Source organism: Capricornis sumatraensis, chromosome 7 (genome assembly GCF_032405125.1).
Source record: "Capricornis sumatraensis isolate serow.1 chromosome 7, serow.2, whole genome shotgun sequence".
Taxonomy (NCBI): Eukaryota; Metazoa; Chordata; class Mammalia; order Artiodactyla; family Bovidae; genus Capricornis; species Capricornis sumatraensis.
In genome coordinates this window covers 99,640,003-99,667,808 of record NC_091075.1, presented here as the reverse complement: position 1 = coordinate 99,667,808, position 27,806 = coordinate 99,640,003, and the positions used below count along the sequence as shown (strand labels likewise).

The 27,806-nt window shown below is 43.8% G+C and overlaps 1 protein-coding gene across 3 annotated transcripts in view; it reads right to left on the bottom strand.

The window, feature by feature from the left end:
- Nucleotides 1–224: 224 nt before the first annotated feature.
- ENOPH1 (enolase-phosphatase 1) overlaps nt 225–27,806 on the bottom strand; it is a 36,448-nt gene continuing 8,866 nt past the window's right edge. For all 3 annotated transcript variants that reach the window (XM_068975267.1, XM_068975268.1, XM_068975269.1), the window contains exons 2-6: nt 11,516–11,617; nt 9,609–9,811; nt 7,702–7,834; nt 4,717–4,840; nt 225–1,268 (exon numbers count right to left, since the gene is read on the bottom strand). In XM_068975267.1, the coding sequence (XP_068831368.1) occupies nt 1,129–1,268; nt 4,717–4,840; nt 7,702–7,834; nt 9,609–9,811; nt 11,516–11,617 (702 nt within the window). In that variant the 3' untranslated portion in view covers nt 225–1,128. The remainder of the gene's footprint in view (nt 1,269–4,716; nt 4,841–7,701; nt 7,835–9,608; nt 9,812–11,515; nt 11,618–27,806) is intronic.

The following is a 27,806-nucleotide window of genomic DNA, read 5'->3' as shown; positions in this document are numbered from 1 at the left end:
CAATGATTTTCTACTGGCATTCCATTAAAATGCATACACGCATAAACACCCATATCACAAACACATACTCAAAATTAAAGCAAAAGCTAAACTAAAATTCTTATTTATCCAGTCTCTCTTCAGCTACTTTTCTGCTTCTGGCAGTAAGCAAGCTTCCATAAAACTGAGTGAAGAAGAAAATGCTTTTATTAATCACATGAAACTGACATGACATCCCATTAGGCTGAACCAGGATAAATAAAGCTGTTATAAAATTTACATTTCTTGTATCCATTTCATATTAGATATCAGGGCTCTAGGTCTTTTGGACAAATTTCAGTAAACCATTTATTTTTTAAGAGTAAACAGGAATTAACATCTGTTCTCAAACTGTGCTAAGAAGTAGTTAGCTGGGCATCTCTGAAATCTGTAACAACGGGCAGGATTAGGGCTGTTTGGTTAAACCTTAGGAAGCACATTTCTATTTTAGCTGTTACATTAGTGCATCTTTTCCACTGGTAAGACAACTGCTTGCTATGGGTACCACAGTGATCAGCAAGTTTCTTAAGTAATAAACACTTGGTTAATCAAGACTCACATGCATTTTCTTTCCCAACTCTGCTCTCTTCTGGAGCAGAAACAAATAACAAATAGCTCTGTCATTTGTAAACAGAGAGATTAATGGTTTCAAATTAGGTTGTTGTAATCTTAAACTCACAATTTAAAAGGGGAAGTAGATTATTATTAGGAATGTCTTTGAAATACTTCTAGTTTCAAAATAACAAGGGTTCTGAGAAACCACTCAAACCAATCTATTTTGATCCATGACTTAATAAACATTAACACATTTGACCTGTTCAGTCATAACTTCTTCTCTCAACTATACGTCGCCCTGCATAAGGGTTAGAGTTGTGGTCCCAAACAATGCCTACACATAGAGCATCTTTAAAATAAGTCTCCTTTTCACTGAACTGAGATTCTTTTTTCCACTATGTGCTTGTGGAAGGAAATTTGAACATGCACACACTTAACAAACCTTCCGTGTGTGTTTATCTGTATTTTTCAAGCAGATGCCTTTCACCATTAGAATGAAACCAGACGACAGGGACGACGCTGTGGAGACAGTCTGGTCTCCCTCGGGTCCCTCCTCTAGGCTGAGGAGGGCAGGCACAGCTCACTGAAGGAGGTGATGAGGCTGAAGTGGGTCTTCTCGTCATCAGTTAGCCCTGCGTTGCCTGGTCTTACCACCACAGCTACATGCACGTCCGCCTCCTCAGCAGCGCCGGCCTCTGCGAGAAGCAAAAGACGTGTCGGAAACAGCAGGACAGGATGCTTGGGATTTGCTTCAAAGCGATCAGAGGGAGGGGGGAATGCAAGAAACAAGTCTCGGGACTTCCCTAATGGTCCAGGGGTTAAGACTTTGCCTTCCAATGGAGGGGGTTCGATCCTCGGTCAGGAAGCTAAGATCTCACATGCCTTGTGGCCAAAAACACCAACACAATAAAACTGAAGCAATATAGTTAAGAAATTCAACAAAGACTCACTTAAAAAAAAAAAGTTCATCTCAAAAAAAAAAAAATCTTAAAAAAAGAAAGAAATCTGGTCCAAATTCTGTAATTGTTGAAGCTAAAAAACAGGCACACGGGGACTTCCCTGGAGGTCCAGTGGCTAAGCCTCCGAGCTCCCAGTGCAGGGGGCCAGGGTTCGATCCCTGGCTAGGGAGCTAAATCCCACATGCTGCAACTAAGTCCCAACACAGCCAAATAACTAAATAATCTTAAAAAAAAGAAAAAAAGAAGAAGAAGAATAGGCACATGGGGGTGGAATTATTGTTTTAAATAGCTTTAAATTTTTCCATAAAACATTTTTTTCAAATACGTAACTGCACTGACAGACCAGGAGGATGGTGTCTCCTAGACTTCTGAGCTTTACTAAGTGCTTATGAACGCACAAAGACAGAGCCATGTCCTGCCAACAGCTTTCTTCCATTCCCTTCCATCAGTCCTCCAGAGACCTGAGCTGTTTCCCAGAGGACAGGCTGTCAGGAGTAATTCCAGTTAAACAGATATGGGACAAATGGAACCCCAGGATCTAATCAGGCTAAAATACCTACTTATACCTGGAGCCCAAAGACGTCCTAACCCCTGGCTAGACTGCCCACCATTTTTGCCTGGCGGATTCCTTCTCTTTGAAATTCAGCTCAAAGAGAAGTAGAAGTATTCTATCTTCTAGAGCCACCACCATCTGTATTAGAGCATCCTAGGTGCTCCTAGTATTTAGTTCCATCAGGACAATATGAGGGACATCTCAAGTGGCGCTAGTGGTAAAGAACCCACCTGCCAATGCAGGAGACATTAGAGACGTGGGTCCGATCCCTGGGTTGGGAAGATTCCCTGGAGCAGGAAACGGCAGCTCACTCCACTATTCTTGCCTGGAGAATCCGATGGACAGAGGAGTCTGGAGGGCTACAGTCCATAAGGTCGCCAAAAGTTGGACATGACTGAGGCGACTACGCATGCACAGGATAATCTGACCTGACACGTATTACCTGCTGTCTCTCTTCTCAGTGGACTAAGAGTGCTTTAAGATCAGTGACAGCATGGGTATGCTTAGTCACTCAGTCATATCCGACTCCTTCCAACCCCACAGCCCACCAGGCTCCTTTGTCCATGGGGATTCTCCAGGCAAGAACACTGCAGTGGGTCGCCATGCCCTCTTCCAGGGGATCTTCCCCAACCAGGGACTGAACCCAGGTCTCTCACATGGCAGGCAGATTCTCTACCATCTGACCCACCAAGGACGCCCACAGCATGGATGGGTAGAAATAAAAACAGGACTAGTCAGAACTTCCCTGGTGGTCCAGTGGTCAAGAATCTGCCTGTCAATGCAGGGGCCATGGATTTGATCCCTGATCCAGGAAGATTCCACATGGCGCAGGGCAGCTAAGCCCGTATGCCACGGCTACTGAGCCTGTACACGCTAGAGCTGGTGCTCTGCAACGAGAAGCTCCTGCAGTGAGAAGCCCGCGCACGTAACTAGAGTAGCCCCCACTCGCCGCCACTAGAGGAAGCCCAAGTAAAGCAACAAAGACCCAAACAAACAAACAAACAAACAGGACTAGTCAAATGAAACCAAGTAAGCTACACATTGCATGGGCTACTATCTCCAACATGTCCTGGGTTACAATCCCCTCCTCCTTTCGTTTCTATCTGAAAGATAATAGCTAATACCTTACATTAAATTAGCAGCTACTATGTGCCAGGTACTATGCTAAGACCAGAAACAGGAACAAAACGAAGGTCTTGTCTTCATGGAGCTTCCGTTCCCGTCTTAATCCTTCCAACAGCCCTTAGGTAATTAGCACTATATGACCATCCCCATTCTACAGATACGAAAACTGAGAGCTAGCCAGAGGCAGAGCTACAGTTTGAAATCGTGTGTCAGCCTCTATGGTCTATGCTCTAGAACACAGGTCAGCAAATGATGGCCTACCGCTTGTTACTGTAAATAGTTTTACTGGAAACAGCCAGGCCCACTCACTTCTGTACTGCCTATGGCTGCTTCTGCACTTCGAAGACCAGAGTTGAGTAGCGGCATGGCCTGCAAAGCCTAAAATATTTACTGTCTGGCCCTTTACAGAACACTACTATCAACTCCTGCTCCAGAGCACTACCGCTCTGAGTGGTCCCCAGACCAGCAGTGTGGCAATCACCTAGAAGCTTGTTTAAAATGCAATGACTCAGGTCCTCGATGTGCAACTACTGAATTAGGACCTGCAATTTAACAAATGACTCCTCTGCACAGAGTGTGAGGAAATTTCAAGGAAGGAAAACTGGCAAGAGCGGCGGCGCTGCACGCGGACGTAAAATCCACGTGCAAACAGGGGAGGAGTAGAGACGGGACTCAGGCCTGCGGCCAGAGACGGGCAGACAGGGCAAGAATCTGAAACACGCTCTCTGGAATTCAGATCTGCTATAATAAGAATCCCCAGTAGTTTCTCAACCGGTGGGAAACAGAGCAACAGAGTGCATTAATTAAACAGTGACAGGCTTCCTTCATGGCTCAGATGGTGAAAAATCTGCCTGCAATGCAAGAGATCTGGGCTTGATCCGTGGATCGGGAAAATCCTCTAGAGAAGGGAATGGCAAGCCACTCCAATATTCTTGCCTGAAGAATCCCCATGGATAGAGAGGAGCCCGGCAGGCTACAGTCAGTCCATAGGGTCGCAAAGAGTTGGACATGACTGAGCGACTCACAAACTTTCACTCTAAGCACTAAGAGTAAATGGGGCAGAGCTGTCTCTTCTATGTTCCCACCTTCTGTGAAAGGACTGTCACCTCCCAGAGAAACAGTGCTCCACACTCCCCTCCTCAGATGCATTCACTCAGCAGCAGAGGCGCTGCCTTCCATGCACCCCGAGTTTCCAAGCACAGTTCCCAAGCACCCCTGCCTCAAGCACAGTCCTCTTGACCAGCAACCCAGATTCTCAACCAAGCTGAGTCGTCATTGTCCACGTGGGACTTGACACAGGTCAATGACCGTTTACATTACATCTCTTACCAAGATCACCACCGGGCAAGTCTTGTCTGTAAGCATCTACTTGCACTGCTTCCTTTAGAGACCTGTCTCATTTCTCATGGCTCTCCATGGAAACCTTCTTTATGAAGGCAAAGTGTTCCCAGTGCCAGGCTCAGCTCCCACCCTGGAGTGTGCAATGCAAGAAGTCAGATTACTCACCTCGGGAAACATCCGTCAGAAACAAGATGTTGTTGGTTGAACAGCCAATGCTGCTGGCGATCTTTCGGTAACTCTCACTCTCCACTTTGTGTCCAATCTTGGTATCAAAGTGACCATCCACAAGCTGAACACACAGGAGGAGAAACAAAGATGCTATGAGCACGTGTGCAACCCAGCCCCTCTGGTTCTCATCCCTTTTCTTTGAAATACTCAACAATCATAGTCACTTCATCCACTCAAGAAATATTCCCTGTAGGTCTACTTCCTAGAGGACTTTGTCGAGGCTATGAAAAATAAAGTAAGGTTTTATAGAAATAAACATCTGGAAGAAGAAAACTACTGATTCAATGTATGTAAGATCATTCTGTAATCTTTTCAGCTTTCTTTCATTTTCAATTTTATATCCAAAGTCTTTTACAAATATATGTCCTGCTGCTGCTGCTGCTAAGTTACTTCAGTCGTGTCCAACTCTGTGCGACCCCAGAGACGGCAGCCCACCAGGTTCCCCCGTCCCTGGGATTCTCCAGGCAAGAACACTGGAGTGGGTTGCCATTTCCTTCTCCAATGCATGAAAGTGAAAAATGAAAGTGAAGTCACTCAGTCATGTCCGACCCTCAGCAACCCCATGGACTGCAGCCTTCCAGGCTCCTCTGTCCATGGGATTTTCCAGGCAGCAGTACTGGAGTGGGGTGCCATTGCCTTCTCCGCTATATGCCCTACTTTCTACCATTATAATACTATATGCACTCAAACAACCTATGGACTGGGTTTCACCTCTGATGAAAAGGTTCTCCACATTGTCCTTTTGATGCCAGCATGAACGGATTTCTCTAACCTGCCATAATGATTAGTAAGCTGTTATCTTACTTCCAAGAAACTCTGATTTTCTAAATAAGACATTTTGAAATTATATCCAACCCAGTATTTTATCTAGCATTTTTGAGCAGTAATAGTGGCAGGCTTCCCAGGTAGCTCACTGGCAAGGAATCCACCTGCCAATGAAGGAACTGCAGGTTCGGTCCCTGGGTCAGAAAGATCCCCTGGAGGAGGAAATGGCAACCTGCTCCAGTATTCTTGCCTGGGAAATCCCATGGACAGAAAAGTCTGGTGGGCTACAGTCCATGGGGTCACAAAGAGCTGGATATGACTGAGTACACACGCATTATATAATGTGATCTCTTGAATATTTTCAGAACTTTACACAAACTAAAGATAAGCCTAACTAAAAACGCTCAAACTAAAAACAATCACTCAGAGAAATTAAGGTGTATTAATATTATGATTTTTCAAGTTAAGAATGGTTTTGTGTATTTTCTTTCTCAAGTCTGTCTCACAATGAGCAAGTGGAGAATATTCACTACTGAACCTAGTAGGTAATTATTATGTCCTGTCTCCTATGACCTGATTGTTTTATCAGAGATAGCAGAAAAGAAGCTTAAATTTGTATTCAGAGGAGACTAGTTACCTAACAATGAAAGGGTTTTATCAATGAAAGCATTTAATATTTGATTTAGAACTAAGATGAAAAGAAGGAAGGTAAAATGAGACTGTGACAATCTCCAAAGCCAAATCTTTCTCTGCATATGGTAAAGGGTCAATAAATATTTATTTAAAAAAAAATAGCTAGCTGAGTAAATCATTGGGTAACATTAAGTTTGGCCTGTATTCAGTTACTCAGCATTTCTTTCCCTTTCCTAATGACCATCCTGTCCACCAGGGGGCGCAGAAACAGTGGGAAAGAAAAGGTAGCCAGGCCTTTCTCAGGTACAAGAAGCGTTCATAGGTGGCCTTAAGTTATTTTGTGCAATAACATGGCCAGTTCTCTTCGAGAAGAATGAGGATTCTGCTAAAATAAAATCTGTCTCCAAAGTACTGGAAACAAATGAAACCACCGTGTCCTCTCAGGCACTCAAGAAGTCTGTGTGCCCTTTTCTGAGACCCAGGGTCAGGAAGATTCCCTGGAGAAGGAAATGGCAACCCACTCCAGTATTTCTTTCCTGGAAATCCCACGGACAGACGAGTCTGGCGGGCTACCCCACACGGGGTCACCAGAGCTGGACATGACTTAGCGACTACACCACCACCACAAAGGAGATCCAACCAGTCCATTCTGAAGGAGATCAGCCCTGGGATTTCTTTGGAAGGAATGACGCTGAAGCTGAAACTCCAGTACTTTGGCCACCTCATGCAAAGAGTTGACTCATTGGAAAAGACTCTGATGCTGGGAGGGATTGGGGGCAGGAGGAGAAGGGGACGAAGACGATGAGATGGCTGGATGGCATCAATGACTCGATGGACATGAGTCTGAGTGAACTCTTGGAGCTGGCGATGGACAGGGAGGCCTGGCGTGCTGCAATTGATGGTGTCCAAGAGAGTCGGACACGACTGAGCGACTGAACTGAACTGAACTGATCATACATCTTACCTGACACCTTCAACAACCAAAAGCCATCGGTTTCCCTTCCTCTGGGCTGACAATTTTCTAATAATGACAAGATAGCTGGTTTATAAGCTAACTCAGAGGTCTTATCTAGCTGCAATAAATAAACGTGTATGTGGATGGATATATAGCTAGATAGGTCGATCTATATACATATGTGGATACATATAGCTAGTTTTAATTCTAGTCACCAGAATCACGTGGGGTGGATATTTTTAAATGCACACGCATGACCCTCACCCCAGACCTTCTGAGTGAAGATGTGCCACGAAGTGGGGCCCAGGGATCTACATCCTTAACAAACTTCCCAGGTTCCTTACAGGCAGCTAAGTGTAAGAACTTCTTACAAAGTGGTACAAAGCCTGGGACCATGACTACAGTTCACCCTTCCATAATGTATTCCCCGTTTTTTCCACTTTTTCCAACTTGTACCGCATATGTAAAGGCAATCACCTAATGCTGACTTAGTTTCTAACTGTAGCACTCAGAGTCACTCTTTTTATGCTTTGACGGTGTCCAAAAAACAAAGTAATCGGGCCACCTACCTCAAGAATGTCCCCCTCTGTAGAATGCCCAAATAATAGTTTCTGCGCCTCCACACTCCCTGAAGAATAGACATATACCTTCATTCCAGCCTCTCGCCACTTCCTGACAGCCGGAACCACGTCTTCAAAGAACCTAGGGGGAAGAACACGGAGGCAAAGTGCAGCAAGAGGTTATTCCAGCCGGATGAAAACCAGTCACACAGCTGCCACGAGTTTCTCTATTTGTGTACAAATGGACACCAGGGAAAGCACTCCACGAGGCTGTGAGCTCCTGCAGATGTCATGAGCGTGTCCCCAGAGTGCCACAGTCACAGATTAGAAGCAGTTTCAGTGGAAAGGGGAACGGTTTTTGACACACAGTCACCCTAATGACAGTAAAAAGTGATTATGGACAGAGAGATAAAATAAGAAAGCAAGTGTCTGAAGTCCTAAGGAATTCAAAAAAGCAAAAAAGAGTAATATTGTACTGCTGTGTAATCTTTGATTAGTTCATGACTAGAAAAGGTCATGTCCAGTGTGCCTTAAGAAAGCACAGAAATACTTTTAGAAAGATCTGTAGTCCAACAACTAAAAAAAAAAAAAAAAATTGGAGGACTCAAAGCTATTTGTCTTCGATTAGCTAGAAAACAGAACTACATTTCTTGAGAACTAAGAAAACTTGAAGTTTTACTCTACAGGAAAAAATTATGGAACAAATCAGTTAAGAGACATGTACCGCCTCACATTTGCTAATCAGCAAAGCGCTGTGTCTGGTTTTCTGGGTCCTGACACTAACTTGTTCACCAATTCTCTGTTCTGTTCAGGGAGGGAACATCAGAGGAAATGGGTGAAGAGAGAAGCACAAGAAACTTGGGAGGTGGAACCAGTCTGTTATAAAGGATCACCTGGAAAATGTCAGAGAAGTCGTCTGCTGGATGAAACACAACTCAATATATTACACAAACTGACAGAAAGGGATCAACGATTTAGTTCAAAACCAGTTCCCATAATTGTGAGTTACTTCGTATGTTACTTTTCACTCAGAGGCAGGACTATTCTATGTTCAATCTACAGACTGATATTGCTCCAGAGCAGGGCTTAGAAGTCTAAGCTGATTTATTTCAAGCTCTTGGTTTTATAATTAAGGAACTAACTCTGCGAGAAGGCAGGGCTGACTCCTGTGACATGGTCTCCTGGCTCCACTCCTCTGGGTGTTTTACAATGTGAACTGACTGATGTTGACTTCCACATCACTGGCCTATCCTGAAATTCTCAAGCATCCTTGAAAGGTGGAAGCCACCTTGTAAAGCACCTAAAGGAATGGCATCTCAATCAACAGAAAAAAGAAATATAAGCAGCTAGTAACCGTCTTGGATCGTAGGCTTTACATCAGGCAATGCCCTAAAATCCTAATAGATGTGACTTACTAAGACTCCCCTAGCAGTTCAGGACTCACGAGGCTCCTCCGGCAGGAGTGCTCTGACCCCAGGGTCTGCAGAAAAGTGGCACTGCTGACTGAGGAACCTCGTGGTGGCAGGTGCATCATTTCACAGCATCTCGCTTCTCCAACAGAGCAGAAGCAGGTAATCCTCACAGTCCCGGGAAGCACCCAACGGCGCTGTCACTCATACCCCAAGGATCAGGTATGACTGAGCTCAAGGGAGTCGCCATTTTCTAAGCCTGGGGTTAAAGTTTCCAACCACCACACCAAGCCAGATATAGGCCCGGGCAATTTAGCTGGGTGAACTAAATTTATCCCAGCTTTGGGAAAAAAAAAATAACACACTCACTCATTGGAGTAAAAAGAATGCTGATTTTTTAGCTACTTTGCAAGTCGTGCAACTTGCACTGAGAGAGAGAACTAGTGGAAAGTGCATTCGCTTTAGGGGGTGGAGGGAGCGTTGAGAGTCTCTTGGGGAGCTACGCACTCTGCCTTCATGTGCCCAGCCTTGAACGCCGCCCTCCACATGTGGCCCTGCAGCTGCTTCAGCGCCGTGGTCTTCCGGTCCAGGGACATCTGCCAGTACACGTTATCCACCACGGCCTGGATCATCCACCGCGGGTCGTCCGCCCCGCTACCAGAGGCTGCTGGGATCGGGACAGCCCCATCCAGGTGGGAGTCCTCTTCAGCCTTTAAAAGTCATCAACAACACGAAATCTGTGACGAGATCCCTTACACGATACCTGAAAACTAGCAGACCAACTTTCCCCAGCTACCATGTGCTCCGAGCACCATCACAAATTAAAGAATCCTAGGCTTTGGGACTGAAATGAATGATTCCTAAAAAACAGTGGATTATAATTAATAAGTTTACAACAGCTTTCCTGTATCACTAAAGCTGAAACTTAAACCGAGAGGCATGTTGCATGTGAGAACAAAGAGCACAAAATGATAAAATGTTATAATAAGACCTGGTTTGTTGATTCACTTACTAGGATCAAACCTACTAGGACCAAACCAGGGCTTCAGTTAAATCTGATCATTTTCTCTGCACTATAACTAACTACGGAAGAAATCAAGAAAATCTTAAGTTTATGCCTAGAATTCAATGAAAAGAAACTAGTGACGCGATGCCTGGGGTTGGTTTACATACAATCTCCTGCAATCAGCCCACATCTTGCAAACCCTAATAGCTATTGAGCCTGTGACAATGTGTACGCCCAACCCCTAAAGACGCAATGATTCATGTACTACAATGGGGGAATACATGTTTCCACAAGAAGCGCTGAGACACCAAAAAAGGTAAAGAGGGGAATGTTTCAGACTAACCCTGAGTTATGTGGAAAATTTAACAAACCCAAACGCCCCATGCCCCAAAGTCTGTGATTCTCTTCAATCCAAACTTCTAATATGAAAGAACTTACACAGCCTCCCACATTGTCCCATGTAGAAAATTAAGTCCAAAAAGAACTGCCAGAGAGTTTGCTCTGCAGAGTATGTAAGACCTTTGCCGGTGAAGCAGTTTTAACAAGAAAAACCACAGAAGAAGAGTTCCACAGAGCACAGTGGTAGGAGTCAGAGCAGAACAGAGCATGTGAACGGAAGGCAGGCATAGGGACTGGGCGGACGGGCATCCCCGGTGGCTCAGTGGTAAAGAATCCGCCTGCCAATGCAGGAGGCACGGGTTTGATCCCTGGTCCAGGGGGAGCCCACATGCCAGGGAGTAACTAAGCCTGTAAGCCACAACTATCAAGCCTGCGCTCCAGAGCCCGGGAGGTGCGCCGACTGAAGCCCACGCACAGTAAAGCCCCTGCTCTGCAACAAGAGAAGTTGCCACTGTAGTGAGCAGCTCTCGCACCACAGCTAGAGAGTAGCCCCTGCTCACTGCAACTAGAGAAAAGCCTGTACAGCAGTGAAGACCCAGTGCAGCCAAAAAATAAAATAAATAATAGATTTTAAAATGTTTAATTAAAAAAAAGACGACTGGGCCGAGAGTGAGCTGGGGTGAGAGATGTGGGCCCTATGCCGTGGGGAGGAGGCAGTGGAGAACGAGGTGATGAAGTGTGGTCACAAGGAGACATTCATGGAAAATGTGATGAAATGGCGCAAGACCCTTCTGCATGCCACCCAGAAATGACTTAGTTTTATAAATACGTGATATGTGTATGCAACTGAAACAGCTCCAGAAAGAGGCGACTGTGGAGACAATGAACTGCCACGATCTGGCCGTTTAATTATGTGGATTCCTAAGCAGACAAGTCACGGCAACTTCCACGCTCTGTGAATCTAGAGCGCTTATTTTAAAATAAGCCCAGAGCATATTCTAAGCCTTCAGGCATCCGCGGCTCTAACACCCTTGGGAATGTAGAAGCAAGGGAACAGAAACGTCCCAACCTGTTTCCTCAAAAGACTGACATCCTGTTGGCACTCCTCTTCTTCCCAATGTGTCTGCAGATACTCTTTAACATTTTCTTTCACGTAAGGAAATAAAATGTCCTAGATAAAAGTGCAAAAGAAAAAAACAAGCATTAGCTTTTGGTTGTTTGCGTGAGATCAAGTTCTTCAACAATCTCACCTCACCTAAGTCTAGCAAATAAGACACTGAAAGTTTCATTGAAAATATGAAAACTGCTGCTCTGGACAGAAGGGTTAGCGAAACAGATGAACTAGATCAAGAGTCAGCACCTGCAGCCCATGTGCCAAATTCAATCTCCTCTCGTTTTTGTAAACGAAGTTGTATTGGAATATGGCCACACTCACTAGTTTACTGGGTGACTGTGGCCACTCTGGGGTCACAATGCGAAGGCAAATACTTGTAACCAAGACCATATGGCCTTCAAATCTCAACATTTAGTATTTAGTCCTTTACAGAAAAAGTCAGCTGACTCCTAAACCAGATGGCTAGACCACACGTCCTCGAGGGCAGGGATCAAGACTATCCAGTTTACACTGCAGTGCCTGGGACCTGGACAAAACAAATATCTGCTGACAGAAAGATGTCCACATATAACAAACCCTTTAAAAATACCTGACTTTAAAAATACCTGATCACCGTAATTCCTGTTTGGAAATCAGAATACCTACAGAATAGCCTATGTATGTTTTTTTTTAATTGGGGTATACTTGCTTTACAATGTTATGTTAGTGTCTTCTGCACAACAAAGTAAATCAGTCATATGCGTATGCGTACATATATCCCCTCCCTCTTGGACTTTCTTTCTACTCCTCCACACCATCCACCCTATATGTTCTGAGGTGGAAAACAACTGAGAAATAAAGAACCTGTAAGTAACCCATGCACTGGGAACGTGATTTCTCTTAGGTCAAAATTTTTATATTTACTTGTAATTGTAGCATGTGTGTCTTTTCAAACCCAATGTGACACATTTGATAAAAATTAAGTGTCAACGATACGCTAAGTGGGGCTTCCCAAGTGGCGCTAGTGGTGAAGAACCTGCCTGTCAATTCAGGAAACATGAGTTCAATCCCTGGGTAGGGACGATCTCCTGGAGGAGGGCATGGCAACCCACTCCAGTATTCTTGCCTAGAGAACCCCATGGACAGAGGAGCCTGGCAGGCTACAGTCCATAGGGTCACACAGAGTCGGACACAACTGAAGCAACTTAGCATGCACGCATATGCTAAGACAGGCTAGTGGGCCATGGAGAAGGGAACTGAAAAGATAAACAAGTCACAATCCCTTTTCTCAATAAGTTTCTCAAGAATCTAGTTAGGGTGGGGGCGCCGGGCGGGGGGGGGGGGGGGGGGTGGAATAAAACGATGCAGTCACTCTATAAAGGAGTCTGGCAGTTTCTTTAAAAGTTCAACAGCTTATGATATGACCCAATGATTCCATTCAATGTTCCATCCCAAGAGAAATGAAAACTGTTCACAAGAATTGGATGTGAATGTGTCATGAAAAAGTGGAAGTGTCAGTCACTCAGGCGTGTCCAACTGTTTGTGACCCCATGGACTGCAGCCACCAGGCTCCTCTGTCCATGGCATTCTCCAGGCAAGAATACTGGAGTGGGTAGCCATTCCCTTCTGCAGGGAATCTTCCCGACTCAGGGATGAAACCTGGGTCTCCTGCATTGCAGGAAGATTCTTTAGTATTCAAGTCACCAGGAAATGAGTCATACTAGTGAAAAAGTGGAAACAATCCAAATGGCCATCAATCAACTGGCAAATGGGTAAACAGAAAATTCATACAACAGAATACTGATACATGCTACTGCATGGATGAACCTCAGAAACATCATGCTAAGTGAGAGAAACATGACACATAACCATATTCGGTATGAGTCCATTTATAATGAAATGACAAAAAAGGCAAATATCTAAAACAGATACTAAATTGGCGGTTGCGCTGGAGTGAGGAGTATGCAAATGGCCACAGATGGGGTCATGAACCTTCCTCAGCTACACTGTGATACATTACCTCCAGGTGTAATAACCCTCTTTCCTCATCTGAGAATTAACACAGGTCTGTTCACAGAAATTTTGGAAAATACAGAAACAAAATAAAAATAATGATAATCTCATGATCATCTTTCTTTAGAGAATTTTTTTAATAAATAAAGAGACTTCTCTGGTGGTCTAGTGGCTAAAACACCATGCTCTCGATGCACGGGGCCCGGTTTTGATTCCAGGTCAGGGAACTAGAGTCCACATGGAGCAACCAAGATCCAGTGCAGCCAAGTAAATAAATAGATTAAAAAAAGATGTATACTACTTTTAAAAAATTAGTGAGGGGGGTGGGGGAAGTATAATGCGGTGCAATGGGTGAGACAGAGCATGAACAGAATGCTTGGCAGACCCAGGGCGTGATGGCCCTGCAACAGTTTTAGCAAGGATCAGCCTGGAAAAAAAAGGAAATGAACACATGCCGTGAATGCAGACACCAGGTAGACAATTCAGACAAGGCCTTACATTTCAAGGGAAAGTCTATAATCAAGTTGAACCCAAGAAGTCTGCTTATTTAAACTGATTTACTCATTTATTTATTCAAACATGTCCAGAATACCCAGCACAGGGGCAGGCCCTTGCATAAAGGCTGAGGATAAAATTGTGAGCAAAACCCATACAGGATCCTGAATCTCAAGGAGCCAAGTAGCAGAAACAGAACATTAAAGATGGTACTTTAATAAACAGTACAAACGAGAGGGGTAATATTAAGGCATAAGACAGGAAAGTCTGACCTGTGAGGGAGGTCAGGGAAGGCTTTGTTGGAGAAGTGACCCCAGAACTGAGATTTAAAGCAACGATCCTCAAAGCGAGATTCAGTCCTGGGGGTCTGGGAACCCTTTTAGGGGGCTCCATGAGGTCAAACTATTCTCATAAAAACACTAAGATCATTTGCCTTTTCCACTTTACCAATGAGTGATGCTACAAGAGACCCAATGTAGACGAGAATCCAGCCATCTTCCTAGCCAGTTTATAAAATGCAAAACACTGTCTAAAACAGTCTTCTAGCCACATTTTCCAAAAGAATGGGAATATTTTTATAAAAATGTATTATTTATTGGGGCTTCCCAGGTGGCACTAGTGGTAAAGAATCCACCTGCCAATGCAGGAGGTGTAAGAGATGTGGGATCATTCCCTGGGTTGGGAAGATCCCCTGGAGGATGGCGTGGCGACCCACTCTGGTACTCTTGCCTGGACAAGTCCATGGACACAAGAGCCTGGCAGGCTATGGTCCACAGTGTCACACAGAGTCGGACACAACAGTGCACACACACATATATTATTTACTAATGTTAACAAAGTAAAGGGGCTTATCGTTTAAAATGAATCAGTATTTTTAAATTTCTGTTTCAACTGCTAATATGGTAAATGTTGATCAGTATAACCCACATAAAAGCTCTTTGGGGCCTCAGTAATTAAAAAAAATATATTTATTATTTTTATTTGGCTGTGTTGGGTCTCGGTTGTGGGTCTTAGGCTTTCCCTGAGCCATACGGGATCACAGTCCCCCAATCGGCTTGAACTCACGTTCCCTGCATTGGAAGGTGGACTCCTAACCATTGGACCACCAGGGAAGTTGGGTCCTCAGTAAATGTTAAGTATACAAAGAACTCTTGAGAATAAGAAGTCTGAGACCCACCAAAAGAAGATAGGTTTAATTCGGAGAAGACGAGAGGAGGATTCCACACAGAGAGAATGGTGTGGGTAGGAAAAGGCTCCGGTAGGGTCACCTGACAGAAGCCGGGGGGTTTTCAAATGTTTCTGCATCACCTGGGAATGTGCAGAAGCCCTGAAGAAAAGCAATCCTCGTCCCTGCAAAGCAGACTCACTTACCGTAAGATAAGAATGGGCTCCAATTCATGAAGCGCCAGCACGTGCTATTACAGGGTCATTGTGCCCGACAGAATGCCTGGCTTCTGCAGATTAGTGCTAGCTAGTACCAGCCCGCCACCCAGCGTGGTGCTGAAAACCACTATCTGTGTCCTCTCCCTCCCTTCCCACTTCCTCCTTATTACTTCTGGATTGTGAGATTTTAACTAGTAATACTACTACAAGAGTGAACAAGGGCAAAAAGAGAAGAAAGATGCTGGTTGAAGGGGAGAGGGTGGAGGATGGGCAACAAAGATGGAGAGAATTAAGAGGTACAAACTTCCAGTTATAAAATAAATGAGGAAGTACTGAACAGCATAGGAAATACAGTCAATATTAATGTAATAACTTTGTATGGTGACAGATGGAAACTAATCATGGTGATCATTTTGTAATGTACAGAAATATTAAATCACTACATTGTACACCTGAAACTGATTTAATATTGTAAGTTTGTGATTCTTCAATTGAAAAACAAAAAAAGGAAGCTAGCAGACTTTTCATTTCCTGCTAACAAGGGATGATATGATTAGGACATAGTTAACAGATTGTTGTGAACAAAACCATGTGGGTTTTTTTTTTTTTTTGGTGGGTATAGAATTTTTCTGACTGGAACAAAAGCTTGGCTCCATAACCAGATTTTTTTTTCTAATTTCAGAAGACTCAATTCTAAGTTCAACTTAAATTGCACTCCCAAATGAAAATACACAACACAAGAAAATTATTACGGGTTTTTTTCTTTTTTAAAATGGTAGGACTCTTCATACTATGTTATTCAAATTTCACCTGCCCCAGTAAAAACAAAGAAGTCATTCAGTTTCGTTTGTTCTCATGTGGCATTCCCGTGGCACTCAGCAGATTCTGAAGCATACAGTGTGATCAGGCAAAATTTTCAGCATATTTGACATAAAAGCTTTGTTTAAGCTCAATAAAAACTCATTCTTGATCTTAAAGAAGGAAAATAAGCTAAGATTAATAGCTTTTTTTTTCTGCAAGAGATTCCTTTTACTGTACTGATATATTTCTTAAAAAAAAAAAAAAAAAACCTTTTATTGACGTATAGTTGATTTACAATGCTGTGTTGGGGTTTTTTTAGCCACACCCTGTGGTATGTGGGATCTTGGTTCCCCATCCAGGGACCAAATCTGCACCCCCTGCACTGGAAGGCAGAGTCCTAACCACTAGACTGCCAGGGAAAGTGTTAGTCACTCAGGCATATCCAACTCTGCGACCCCATGGACTGTAGCCCGCCAGGCTCCTCTGTCCATGGAATTCTCCAGGGAAGAACACTGGAGTGGGTAGCCATCTCCTTCTCCAGGGGATCTTCCCGACCCAGGGACTGAACTCGTGTTTCCTGCATTGGCAGGCAATCTTTACCCTTTCCCGTATATTTCTGATTTTCTTTAAATAGTCAAGTTTTCCCAGGATGTTCTTCCTCATGCCTTTCTCTGGCTTAGCATCTCTCCTGCACGCATGCACCATGGCAGGACTGTAAACCAGCCCTTACTTGAGAGAGTGCCATCTGAGAAGATGTGGCAGAAGGAAGGTGCACGCACAGAGCTCTTCCTCTCCTAGGCAGACACACATGTGCAGAGAGGAAAGCAAAAGAAGTGCTTACTCTCACACTGGGGAGGCTGCAAATTAATGGAAACGTCCTAAACCATCATCAGCTAGAGAATATAAGCGCATATTCACACGCTATAACATTACTTAGCAGTTAACAATGAATGTACTAAAATTCTGTATTTATCAATATGAACAGAAACTCTAACATATGAATAAAACCAATACAAAGTGGGATGTACCAAGGGCTTCAGGTATAGCTGTAATGATTTCTTTCTTTAAGATCTGAAATAAGCATCATATGAAAGTTTAGTTAGCTTTGTAGTGGGTGCACAGTTATTGCACTAGTCTTTATCCTTGCTTATTTTAAATGTGTTACAATTGAAAAAACAAACCAACTCTGATCCCTCATGCTACACCTTTCTCATCCGGTCCTTCTCCTCCAGCATCCTGCCTCCATTATTCCCCAACTTCTGAGCAACTGAAAATACTCCCCAGGGAAAAGTTTTGGTCAGATTCAGAGCCACTCAGAGTTGGAAGTCCTCAAAGGCTTTTTAAACACATACAGTGCTATACTCCTTGGGCTCCACAAAATCGAATTTCCTATATCCAGCTTTATTGGTACCAAGAACAATTCATCAACAGCCTGTTAATCCTGAGAGCAGGTACAGACCCCGGGCAGTATGCCAAACCAGGGTTCTACCTCTTTCTTTCACTAATCGTGTTTGAGTAACTTATCCTCTTTGAGCCTACTTTCTCATGTGCTAAATGGCGATGATAATACCAAGCAGAGTCACTGTGGTCACTAGAGGTAATTAGATAGATGAAAACACCCAGTTCCTTACCACTAATTATATACTCCAGCACAAACATTTTAACACAGCAAGATCACCTTTACCCCAATTTAGTGACAAATGATAGCAGAGAAGTCCCCAGAGAACAAATCACAAAAATAACCAATTCATTCCTTCAACATCTACTGAGGACTTACTGAGTGCCACACGTTTCTCATTATATTTATTTTTATTTACTTTTTGGCTGCTCGGCATGTGGGGTCTTAGTTCCCAGACCAGGGATCAAACCCGGACCCTCTGCAGTGGAAGCACAGAGTCCCAACCACTGAACCATCAGCGAAGTGCCACCAGACATTTCTGTACAGATTTTTTCCTCGGAGAACTCACAGAAATAAAAGGTCCAGATTTCAAGCGATCCTGTTTAGGAGAAGCTTCAGAAATTAGAATCGACTTTAGAATTTCTGAGCATCCAATCTGCCTCTTTCCTCTATACGTAAAACTCCCCTCTGCACTGACTAAGCACACAAAGGTAGACAATGAAGTTAGAACTCAGGGTAACTGGAATTGGGAAGTTAGCAGGCTGAACAGTCTATTTTAGTGTGAGTGTTACTGTACAACATAAAAGTACATGGGGCAAATAACTAAACTGTGAAGATTTTATCCTTTCTTTCAACATCCTTCAGTTCAGTTCAGTTCAGTTCAGTTCAGTTCAGTCGCTCAGTCGTGTCCGACTCTTTGCGACCCCATGAAACGCAGCACATCAGGCCTCCCTGTCCATCACCAACTCCCGGAGTTCACTCAGACTCACGTCCATCGAGTCAGTGATGCCATCCAGCCATCTCATCCTCGGTTGTCCCCTTCTCCTCCTGCCCCCAATCCCTCCCAGCATCAGAATCTTTTCCAATGAGTCAACTCTTTGCATGAGGTGGCCAAAGTACTGGAGTTTCAGCTTCAGCATCATTCCCTCCAAAGAAATCCCAGGGCTGATCTCCTTCAGAATGGACTGGTTGGATCTCCTTGCAGTCAGGCCTCCCTGTCCCTCACCATCTTCTGAAGTTTGCCCAAGTTCATATCCATTGCATTGGTGATGCCAACCAGCAACCTCATCCTCTGATGCTCTCTTCTCCTTCTGCCCTCCATCTTTCCTGGCATCAGGGACTTTTCCAAAGAGTTGACTGTTTGTATCAGATGACCAAAATACTAGAGCTTCAGCTTCAGAATCAGTCCTTCCAACAAGTATTCAGGGTTGACTTCCCTTGGCTGGTTTGATCTCCTTGAGGTCCAAGAGACTTGCAGGAGTCTTCTTCAGCACCACATTTTGAAGGCCTCAATTCTGTGGCATTCTGCCTCTTTTAGGGTCCAGGTCTCAGAACCATACATGACCAGTGGGAAGACCACAGCCTTGACTATACGGACCTTTGTCGGCAGAGTAATGTCTCAACACACTATCTAGGTCTGTCATAGCTTTCCTGCCAAGAAGCAATCATCTCCAAATTTCATGGCTGTAGTCACCATCTGCAAAGATTTCAGAGCCCAGGAAGAGGAAATCTGTCATTACGTCCACCTTTTCCCCTTCTATTTGCATGAAGTAATGGGGCCAGATACCACGGTCTCAGATTTTTAACTAATATCTAATTTTAAGCTGGCTCTTTCACTCTCTCCTTCACTCTCATCAACAGGCTCTTTGGTTCCTCTTCGCTTTCTGCCATTAGAGTGGTATCATCCGCATACCTGAGGTTGTTGACGTTTCTCCCGCCTATCTTGATTCCAGCCTGGCATTTCTCATGATGTGCTCAGTGTATAGGTTACAAACAGGGTGACAGCTGACAGCGCTGTCGATCTTGAACCATCAGCTGCTCCATATGGGGTTCTAACTTGCTTCCTGACCCGCACATGGGTTTTTCAGGTAAGACGGAGGAGGAGGATGGAATGGAGAAGGGGAGAGTGGCAAACCACTCCATTATACCTGCCACGAGAACCTCATGAATTGTGTAAAAGGACAAAAAGACAGGACACCGAAAGATGAGTCCCCCAGGTTGGAAGATGTTCAATATGCTACCGGGGAACAGCAGAGGAGAACTACTAACAGCCCCAGAAAGAATGTAGCGTCTGGGCCAAAGCGGAAATGACGCTCAGCTGTGATGTGGTGATGGAAGTAAAATCCGATGCTGCAAAGAACAGTACTGCATGGGAACGTGGAATGTTAGGTCCATGAATCAAGGTAAACTGGACGTGGTCAAGCAGGAGATGGTAAGAACAAATACTGACATCCTAGAAATCAGTGAACTGAAACTGGACGGGAATGGGCAAATTTAATTCAGATGACCATTATATCTACTACTATGGGCAAGAATCCCATAGAATAAACAGAGTAGCCCTCATAATCAGTAAGAGTCCAAAATGCAGTACTCGGGTGCAACCTCAAAAATGACAGAATGACCTCAGTTCATTTCTAAGGCAAGTCATTAAACATCACAGTAATTCAAGTCTATGCCCCAACCGCTGATGCTAAAGAAGCTGAAGTTGATCGGTTCTATGAAGATCCAGAAGACCTCCTAGAATTAACACCAAAAAGAGATGTCCTATTCATCATTGGGGACTGGAATACAAAAGTAGGAAATCAAGAGGCACCTGGAGTAACTGCCAAGTTTGGCCTTGAAAAACAAAATGGTACCAAGTAAGAATGTTCTAAAAACAAATTTTTTAAAGCGGGTAGTGGGACTTCCCTGGCGACCCAGTCAAGACTCTGCTTACACTGCAAGGGGGCACGAGTTCAACCCCTGATCAAGGAACTAGGATCCTGCAGTGCCACACAGCATGGCCAAAAAATAAATAAATAAAGCTAATGCTTATTGCCCAAACCTGCCCACTGAAAAATTTCAGGCTTTAAAAGCAATTCGAGAACAGCAATGATAAATTCTTTAACTTCAGTTATAATCCACTTATAGACAATTTCACAATTCTACAATATGAAAAAAAATGCTGTAATGAACCCAGGATTCTACAAACATGTAAGTATTTTTAGTCTACCAGGCACCTAAAGGGTTGTTACAGTTTAGTAGTATGTATAAGGCTTCCCTGGTGGCTCAGCTGGTAAAGAATTCACCTACAATGCAGGAGACCTGGGTACGATCCCTGGGTTGGGAAGATCCCCTGCAGAAGGGAAAGGCTACCCACTCCAGTATTCTGGCCTGGAGAATTCCATGGACTGTATACTCCATGGGGTCACAAAGAGTCAGACATGACTGAGCGACTTTCACTTTCACGACAAAAGGGGTTTCCCTGGTGGCTCAGATGGTAAAGAATCTCTCTGCAATGCAGGAGACCTGGGCTCAATCCCTGGGTCAGCAAGATCGCCTGAAAGAGGGCATCACAACCCACTCCAGTATATTTGTCTGGAGAATCCCATGGACAGAGGAACCTAGTGGGCTACAGTCCATGGGGTCGCAATAAGCTGGACACGACCAAGACACTAACACACACATGACAAAAGGCTATAGAACTAAACGACAGTATTTGCCTTTCAGGGGACTATGATGATCAATAAATCCTACTAAATGCTAGTCGGGGTGCTATGCAAGCAGCAGTTTATATTACTCTACACAGCCCACTGATAGCATTCTGAAAGAGCTCCATTAAGGGCCACAACATTGCTGAAGATCTAATTAAAGAAGTTGCCTCATAAATGTTTAGAAGTCTAGATATGGATTTGCTTTATTATCAAGTGGCTGTTTTAATGAAAAGGTTATAGAATCAATAAAAATAAAATTGTTGCTATATTTACTCACGTCTCCTTTGAAGAAAATGGGCAATAAAAAGGTAATGGGTGATACTTAGAGTACTACAGCTATTTAAAGAAACTATTTTAAAAGCTTTCCAAAGGGACTACAGGGTGCAAATGATTTACAGGATTTGAGAATTTAACATTTTCCAGGCAGAGAGTTAAACAACACAAAGACAATATTGGTGACCTATTATTTCTGTATTAATCCCAGAGGATAAAAAACAAAGGAAAATCAAGTCGCTTGATGGGTCCTAAGAACCAATCACATTCTTTAAATAAGAAATGAAAACACAGGGTAATCATATTTTGGGGACTATCTAAACAGATAACAGGAAATCTAAGAGAATATGGACGTAACAGGTTACAAAGGTTTTCTCTGGGACATGAGACACCAAGGGAGGGGAAAAACTTTTTTTTTAATATATCTATTTCTACAGTGGAAGAGTATAGTCTTTTTTTAAATTGAGACAAAATTGATACATAACATTGTGTTAGTCGCAGTTATGCAACCTATTGGTCTCCCCCTGGCTCAATGGTAAAGGATAAGCCCACCAATGCAGGAGATGCGGGTTTGAGCCCTGAGTCAGGAAGATCCTCTGGAGAAGGGAACGGCAAAAACCCACTCCAGTATTCCTGCCTAGAGAATCCCACGGACAGAAGAGCCTGGTGAGCCACACTCCATGGGGTCGCAAAAGAGTCGGACATGATTTAGTGACTAAACAACGAAGACAACACGTCGGCTGAGTGTTTGTGTATACTGAGAAATGGGCACCACGGTGAGTCTTGCTGACATCCATCGCAGTTAAGCAAGTTTTTTTCTTGTGATGAGACCTTTTAAGATCTGCTCTCTTCACAGTCTTCAGATATACGATACAGCATTATTAACTCTAATCACTATGTTGCATACTGCATCTCTACAACTTACTTACTTTGTAACTGGATATTTGCACCTGCTTGAACATTTCTAACAATGAGGAATCTACTGCTTCTTGAAGTGGTCCACACCATCCATCAGACAGATTCAACAGTTGTGGTATTAGAATTGCTCCTTAAATATCCTTCCTGAAGACCATACTAGAGGAACTACCAACAGAAGTTTTGCAGCTCTGGCTGCTACAAAGGGTCATGAGGGCTCAGAAATGGTAAGTCTGCTGTCTATTTTCATGGGTTAAGCAGAGATAATCACTCCCCTTTGAAAGCTGAAACCTTTAGGAATGAACACTAAATATCTTCATCTGCATTCAAAAAGAATATATGTGATGCTGTAAGACAAACTTGTCTTCTAAATCCCGTTAAGACGATTAAACTGTAATTAAAGAAATATAAACTGTAATCTAATTAACTGCAATGAATCACATCTCACAAGGGAAGGTCGTCATTATTCACAAGTGCTAGTAGTTGGGACAGGTCTTTAAAAGCAGCAGAGAGAAAGAACATCAATATCCCATAAGTTTCAGAGCAGGAACCCTGACTGGCCTGTTGAGTGTGGAGGGGAGGGAACTGACATTTACTTCCTTGAATCCACCTACACTGGTGCAAGGTGATTCGCTCTGAATAAATGAAGCAGCTGAGATTCAAAAAGGTTTCACTGCTGGTCCAGTAAAGCCAGGACTCAAACCCAGGTCTACTGAAGCCCAATGCTTGAGTCTATCCAGCTTTGTGGGTTCATGACTTCAGGGAGGATCACCCAACCCCCCAGATCCCGATATTATATTCCCTACAGAAATCTCTAATACAGCTTTTCTCAAAGAGATTTGCACTAAGAAAAGAAATGAGAGATTCTGGCTCACCTGGCAGTACTGTAACTGTTCCAATAAACAGGAATAATGAGTAATTACAGCAATAGTGGGAACAACTGCCAACACTAACTGAGCCTTCACCGTTCCAGGCACTTCTCATTCCACAGTCCATCCTCAGTGATCTTGTCTAATCCATGATTTTAAATGCCATCTGTTGCTGTGCTGTGCTAAATCACTTCGGTTGTGTCTGATGATGTGCAACCCCAGGGACGGCAGGCTGCCAGGCTCCTCTGTCCATGAGATTCTCCAGGCAAGAATACTGGAGTGGGTTGCCATTTCCTCCTCCAGTGTACTTCCTGACCCAGGGATCGAACTCACATCTCTTGTCTCCGGCACTGGCAAGAAGGTTCTTTACCACTTAGCAGTTAGTTCAGTTGCTCAGTCGTGTCCGACTCTTTGCGACCCCATGGACTGCAGCACGCCAGGCTTCCCTGTCCATCACCAACTCCCGGAGCTTGCTCAAACTCATGTCCATTGTGTGAGTGATGCCATCCAACCATCTCATCCTCTTTCTTTACCACCAACACTATCCATATATCCATCTGTTGCCAATGACCCCTAAATCCACAGCTTGAACCTGGACCTCTTCCCTGAACTCCAGACGGATTTTTTTTTTCAACTACCTTCCCCAAATCTCACTTGGATATCTGAAATTCAAACTCCTGTTTCTAGCCCTTAATCCTGCTCCTCCCACAATGTCCCATCTCAGCCAAGTGGCAGCTCCATCCTTCCAAGATGCTCAGGCTGAGAGCCTTAGAGTCCTCTTCAACTCCTCTTGCTCTCACACTCCACATCCCACCAATTCATCAGCAAATGCTGTCAGCCCTATCTTCAAAATACACCCAGAATCTAATCACTTCTCACCATCTGCCACTGCTCCCAAGCACTCCAAATCTACTCAATGCATTGATTAATGAGTAACCTGAATCACATCATTTCAATCCTCAAAATAACCCCATGAAACAAGTGCTCTTATTTCCTCCATTTCACAAAGGTACATAAAGGTTAAGTATAAACTAAGAAACTATAGTTTATCAATCAGGTCTTTTTCCTTTTTTGGTTCAAAGAGTCAGATCCCCTGAGCCTGATCTTCTGGTCAAAGGGGTCTGATTAGTTTACAGAGTTACAACGACTTGGTCCCAGCCAAGGCCCAGGGCAGGAGTCAGCCAGCCTCCTGGAGCGCGGCAGCACCAACACCAGTCTGACCACGAGCTCCTCTCTGAAATCCCACCCAGGTCCCAGTGCCAGGATTCCCACTAGTTTTCAAACTACATGTGTTAGTCTCTTTTTATTCAGTATCAGCTCCACACTTTTTTTAAGACTTAAAAAAAGGAACTTGTTGGAAGGTCACATAATCAATCACTGAAAATCAAGTTAAGAAATGAAGCCCTCACGTGCATACCCAGAAGACAAAGAACCCTTTTCTGTATTAAAGAATTCTGTCTTTGAAAAGCAATCCGTGTTTTTGAAAGTGGAGTCCCCTGGGAAGGGTCCATTGAGGTTCCAGAAGGGCCTCTGAGGACAATATTACTGACTTTCCAGGTGACGGAGGACCGGACAGAGGAAGATAAGGGTGAGCTAGCCACCACCCTTCTTCTGACCCCTACCTCCACCAAAACCAATAATGAAAATTAAATGAGTTAATAAATGTGAAAATCAAAAGCTGTATGCAAAAATAAGCCTTTATTGTAAAAAGAATAGCTTTTTTGTGAGTGTGGAGGAGTTACATAGGGTGAGCTTTAAGGATAGAAAATTTAAGAACCACCAAAGAAGGGAGGTCCTTTCAGAGCTAAACACAGGATAGCCTCAAAAAGTTTATCTGAACAAAAGAAAGGCTTACCTATCTATGTATTTTCAAAACAGGGGTTATTTATTAGAATTGGTACTTTCACGGAATTGATTTGACTACATATACTTCAAGATCTAAGTGACTTTAAGCATAGGGGGGAAAAAAATCAGAATATTCACCAAACTAACTGCTCGGTGGTGGGAGCAAAAGGGGCATTCATTATCTACACTGTACTCTTCTGTAATGTCTGCAGTTCATAATAAGCATGAATTAATTTCTGTGGAAAAATTAAGGGGAAAAAAAACACTCCTCTATCCTCACATTAACAGATACAAGTCTCCAAAGAATAGTGTATTTAGCTCTTTAGATATTTAACTGTTAATAAAATTTACTTTATGGTGTTTTAACTTCCATTGTTAACTAGTTTCTCTAAAACTCATCAGTTTTAGAAATGCTGGGTCAAAGAAAGTTCTAATATCACTCTAGAAACACAACAGTTACATCGCATGCTGTGCAAATAAGATAAAATATCACCTTGAGGGAATCTGAAATAGCAAGGAGAGCAGAAGTGGGAGCAAACAACACCAGCCCCTCCCGGGCCCAGTCTGGAAGGCATCATAACACCATCAACAAGCACTTGCTGAACGCCGTATGTGCGAGCACCGTGCCAGGCTCTGCTCTCGGCCCTTAAGGAGCTCTCAGCACGCCGGCAAGACAGCACACACAGACGACACCGCGAGGCAGCATCTGCTATGACAGCAAATACACGGCACTGCACAGCAGGGAGAGACAGGACTCGGAAATTCCCACTTAAACCCAAGTCCTTTGAAAGCAGAAGCAGGTATCACCTGTATATTCCCACAGCCTAGCACGAGAAATATGTTTCAAACATGTTTTAAGTCAATGGGTACATGGAACCAAACTGCACTTGGAGAGGAAAAGGTGTGACATCCCAAGCTAGAGGAATGGTGGTGGCATGAAAGACTGGCATGACCCAAATGGGCATCACCAGTTATTTACAAAAAAAGAGCATAAAGGAACTGAGGAACAGAAAGTTGGAAAAGCTGACTCACTCAAGTTGAGGAGCTGAAACTATCTTTGACCCAACAGGAAACCCAAAAGGATTTCAATGGTGCAACGACAATCTGTTTTATGTACCTGTCTTCCTTACTTGATTCCTTAAGGGGGGCAACTGCATCTTCTAAGAATTTTGGTTTCCTGGCAGCGCCTGGCACATGAAAGGTATTCAAATAAATGTGGGGAAAAGGAAGGGAAGACTGATCAGCTGGAAACATTACGCATGTGCCATAACATGGAAGGTTCTAGAAGAGTAAGAGATCAGAAATTAAGGCTGGAGGTGTTTTCTAATCCATCTCATGATATACTCAGGCTCAATACAGTGATTCTCCAAAGGCTCCTCCCCTTGTTTCAAGTTGAATCAACAAAAATCCTCTTTTATTCCACCATGAGTATATCTCTATGTGGGAATCCGGAGCAAGGGGAGGTTTGGGGGAATAGTCATCAAACCAGGAAATCCTGCCATGCCAGTGCAAGCTTTCTGAGAGCAGTCATGTTCTGTGCCTCGTTCCTGACCTATTTCTGCCCAGGGCCACAGAAGCACAGGTAGAGGCAACCACAGTGAGTTTCAGTACATGTTAGCGCCCCCTTTTCCATACTGACTCTTCACAAGTGCTTTCTGTCTCCAAACAGTCTGATACTTCCTGCATTGTAATCAGTGTTTCTACTGGGCTTCATATTTTTCAAAGTCCGCCCCCTCCCAGTTCATGACTAAGTTATTTATTTAAGCCATCTCCTGCCATAAGCAAAAGGACAGATTAGTGTAATGGTCATCAAGTATAATGGTGGTCACTGGATACGGAAAAGTATATGGGACCTTAAGCTCACCTTCATGGCAAATAGATGGGGAAACAGTGGAAACAGTGAAAGACTTTATTTTGGGGGGGCTCCAAAATCACTGCAGATGGTGATTGCAGCCACAAAATTAAGACGCTTTCTCCTTGGAAGAAAAGTTATGACCAACCTAGACAGCATATTAAAAAGCAGAGACATTACTTTGCCAACAACAGTCCATCTAGTCACGGCTTGGTTTTTCCAGTGGTCATGTATGGATGTGAGAGTTGGACTGTGAAGAAAGCTGAGCACCAAAGAATTGATGCGTTTGAACTGTGGTCTTGAGAGTCCCTTGGACTGCAAGGAGATCCAACCAGTCCATTCTGAAGGAGATCAGTCCTGAATGTTCATTGGAAGGACTGATGTTGAAGCTGAAACTCCAATACTTTGGCCACCTGATGCGAAGAACTGACTCATTTGAAAAGACCCTGATGTTGGGAAAGATTGAAGGCGGGAGAAGGGGACGACAGAGGATGAGATGGCTGGATGGCATCTCCGACTCAGTGGACATGAGTTTGGGTAAACTCCAGGAGTTGGTGATGGACAGGGAGGCCTGGTGTGCTGCAGTCCATGGGGTCGCAAAGAGTTGGACATGACTGAGCCACTGAACTGAACTAATGGAAGCTCACCTTCTTGTATCCAGGGATCAAAGTTTTTTGTATCTATCTCATTCAATCTTCTTCTCTACCTTGTAAGCATGACAGATCCTACT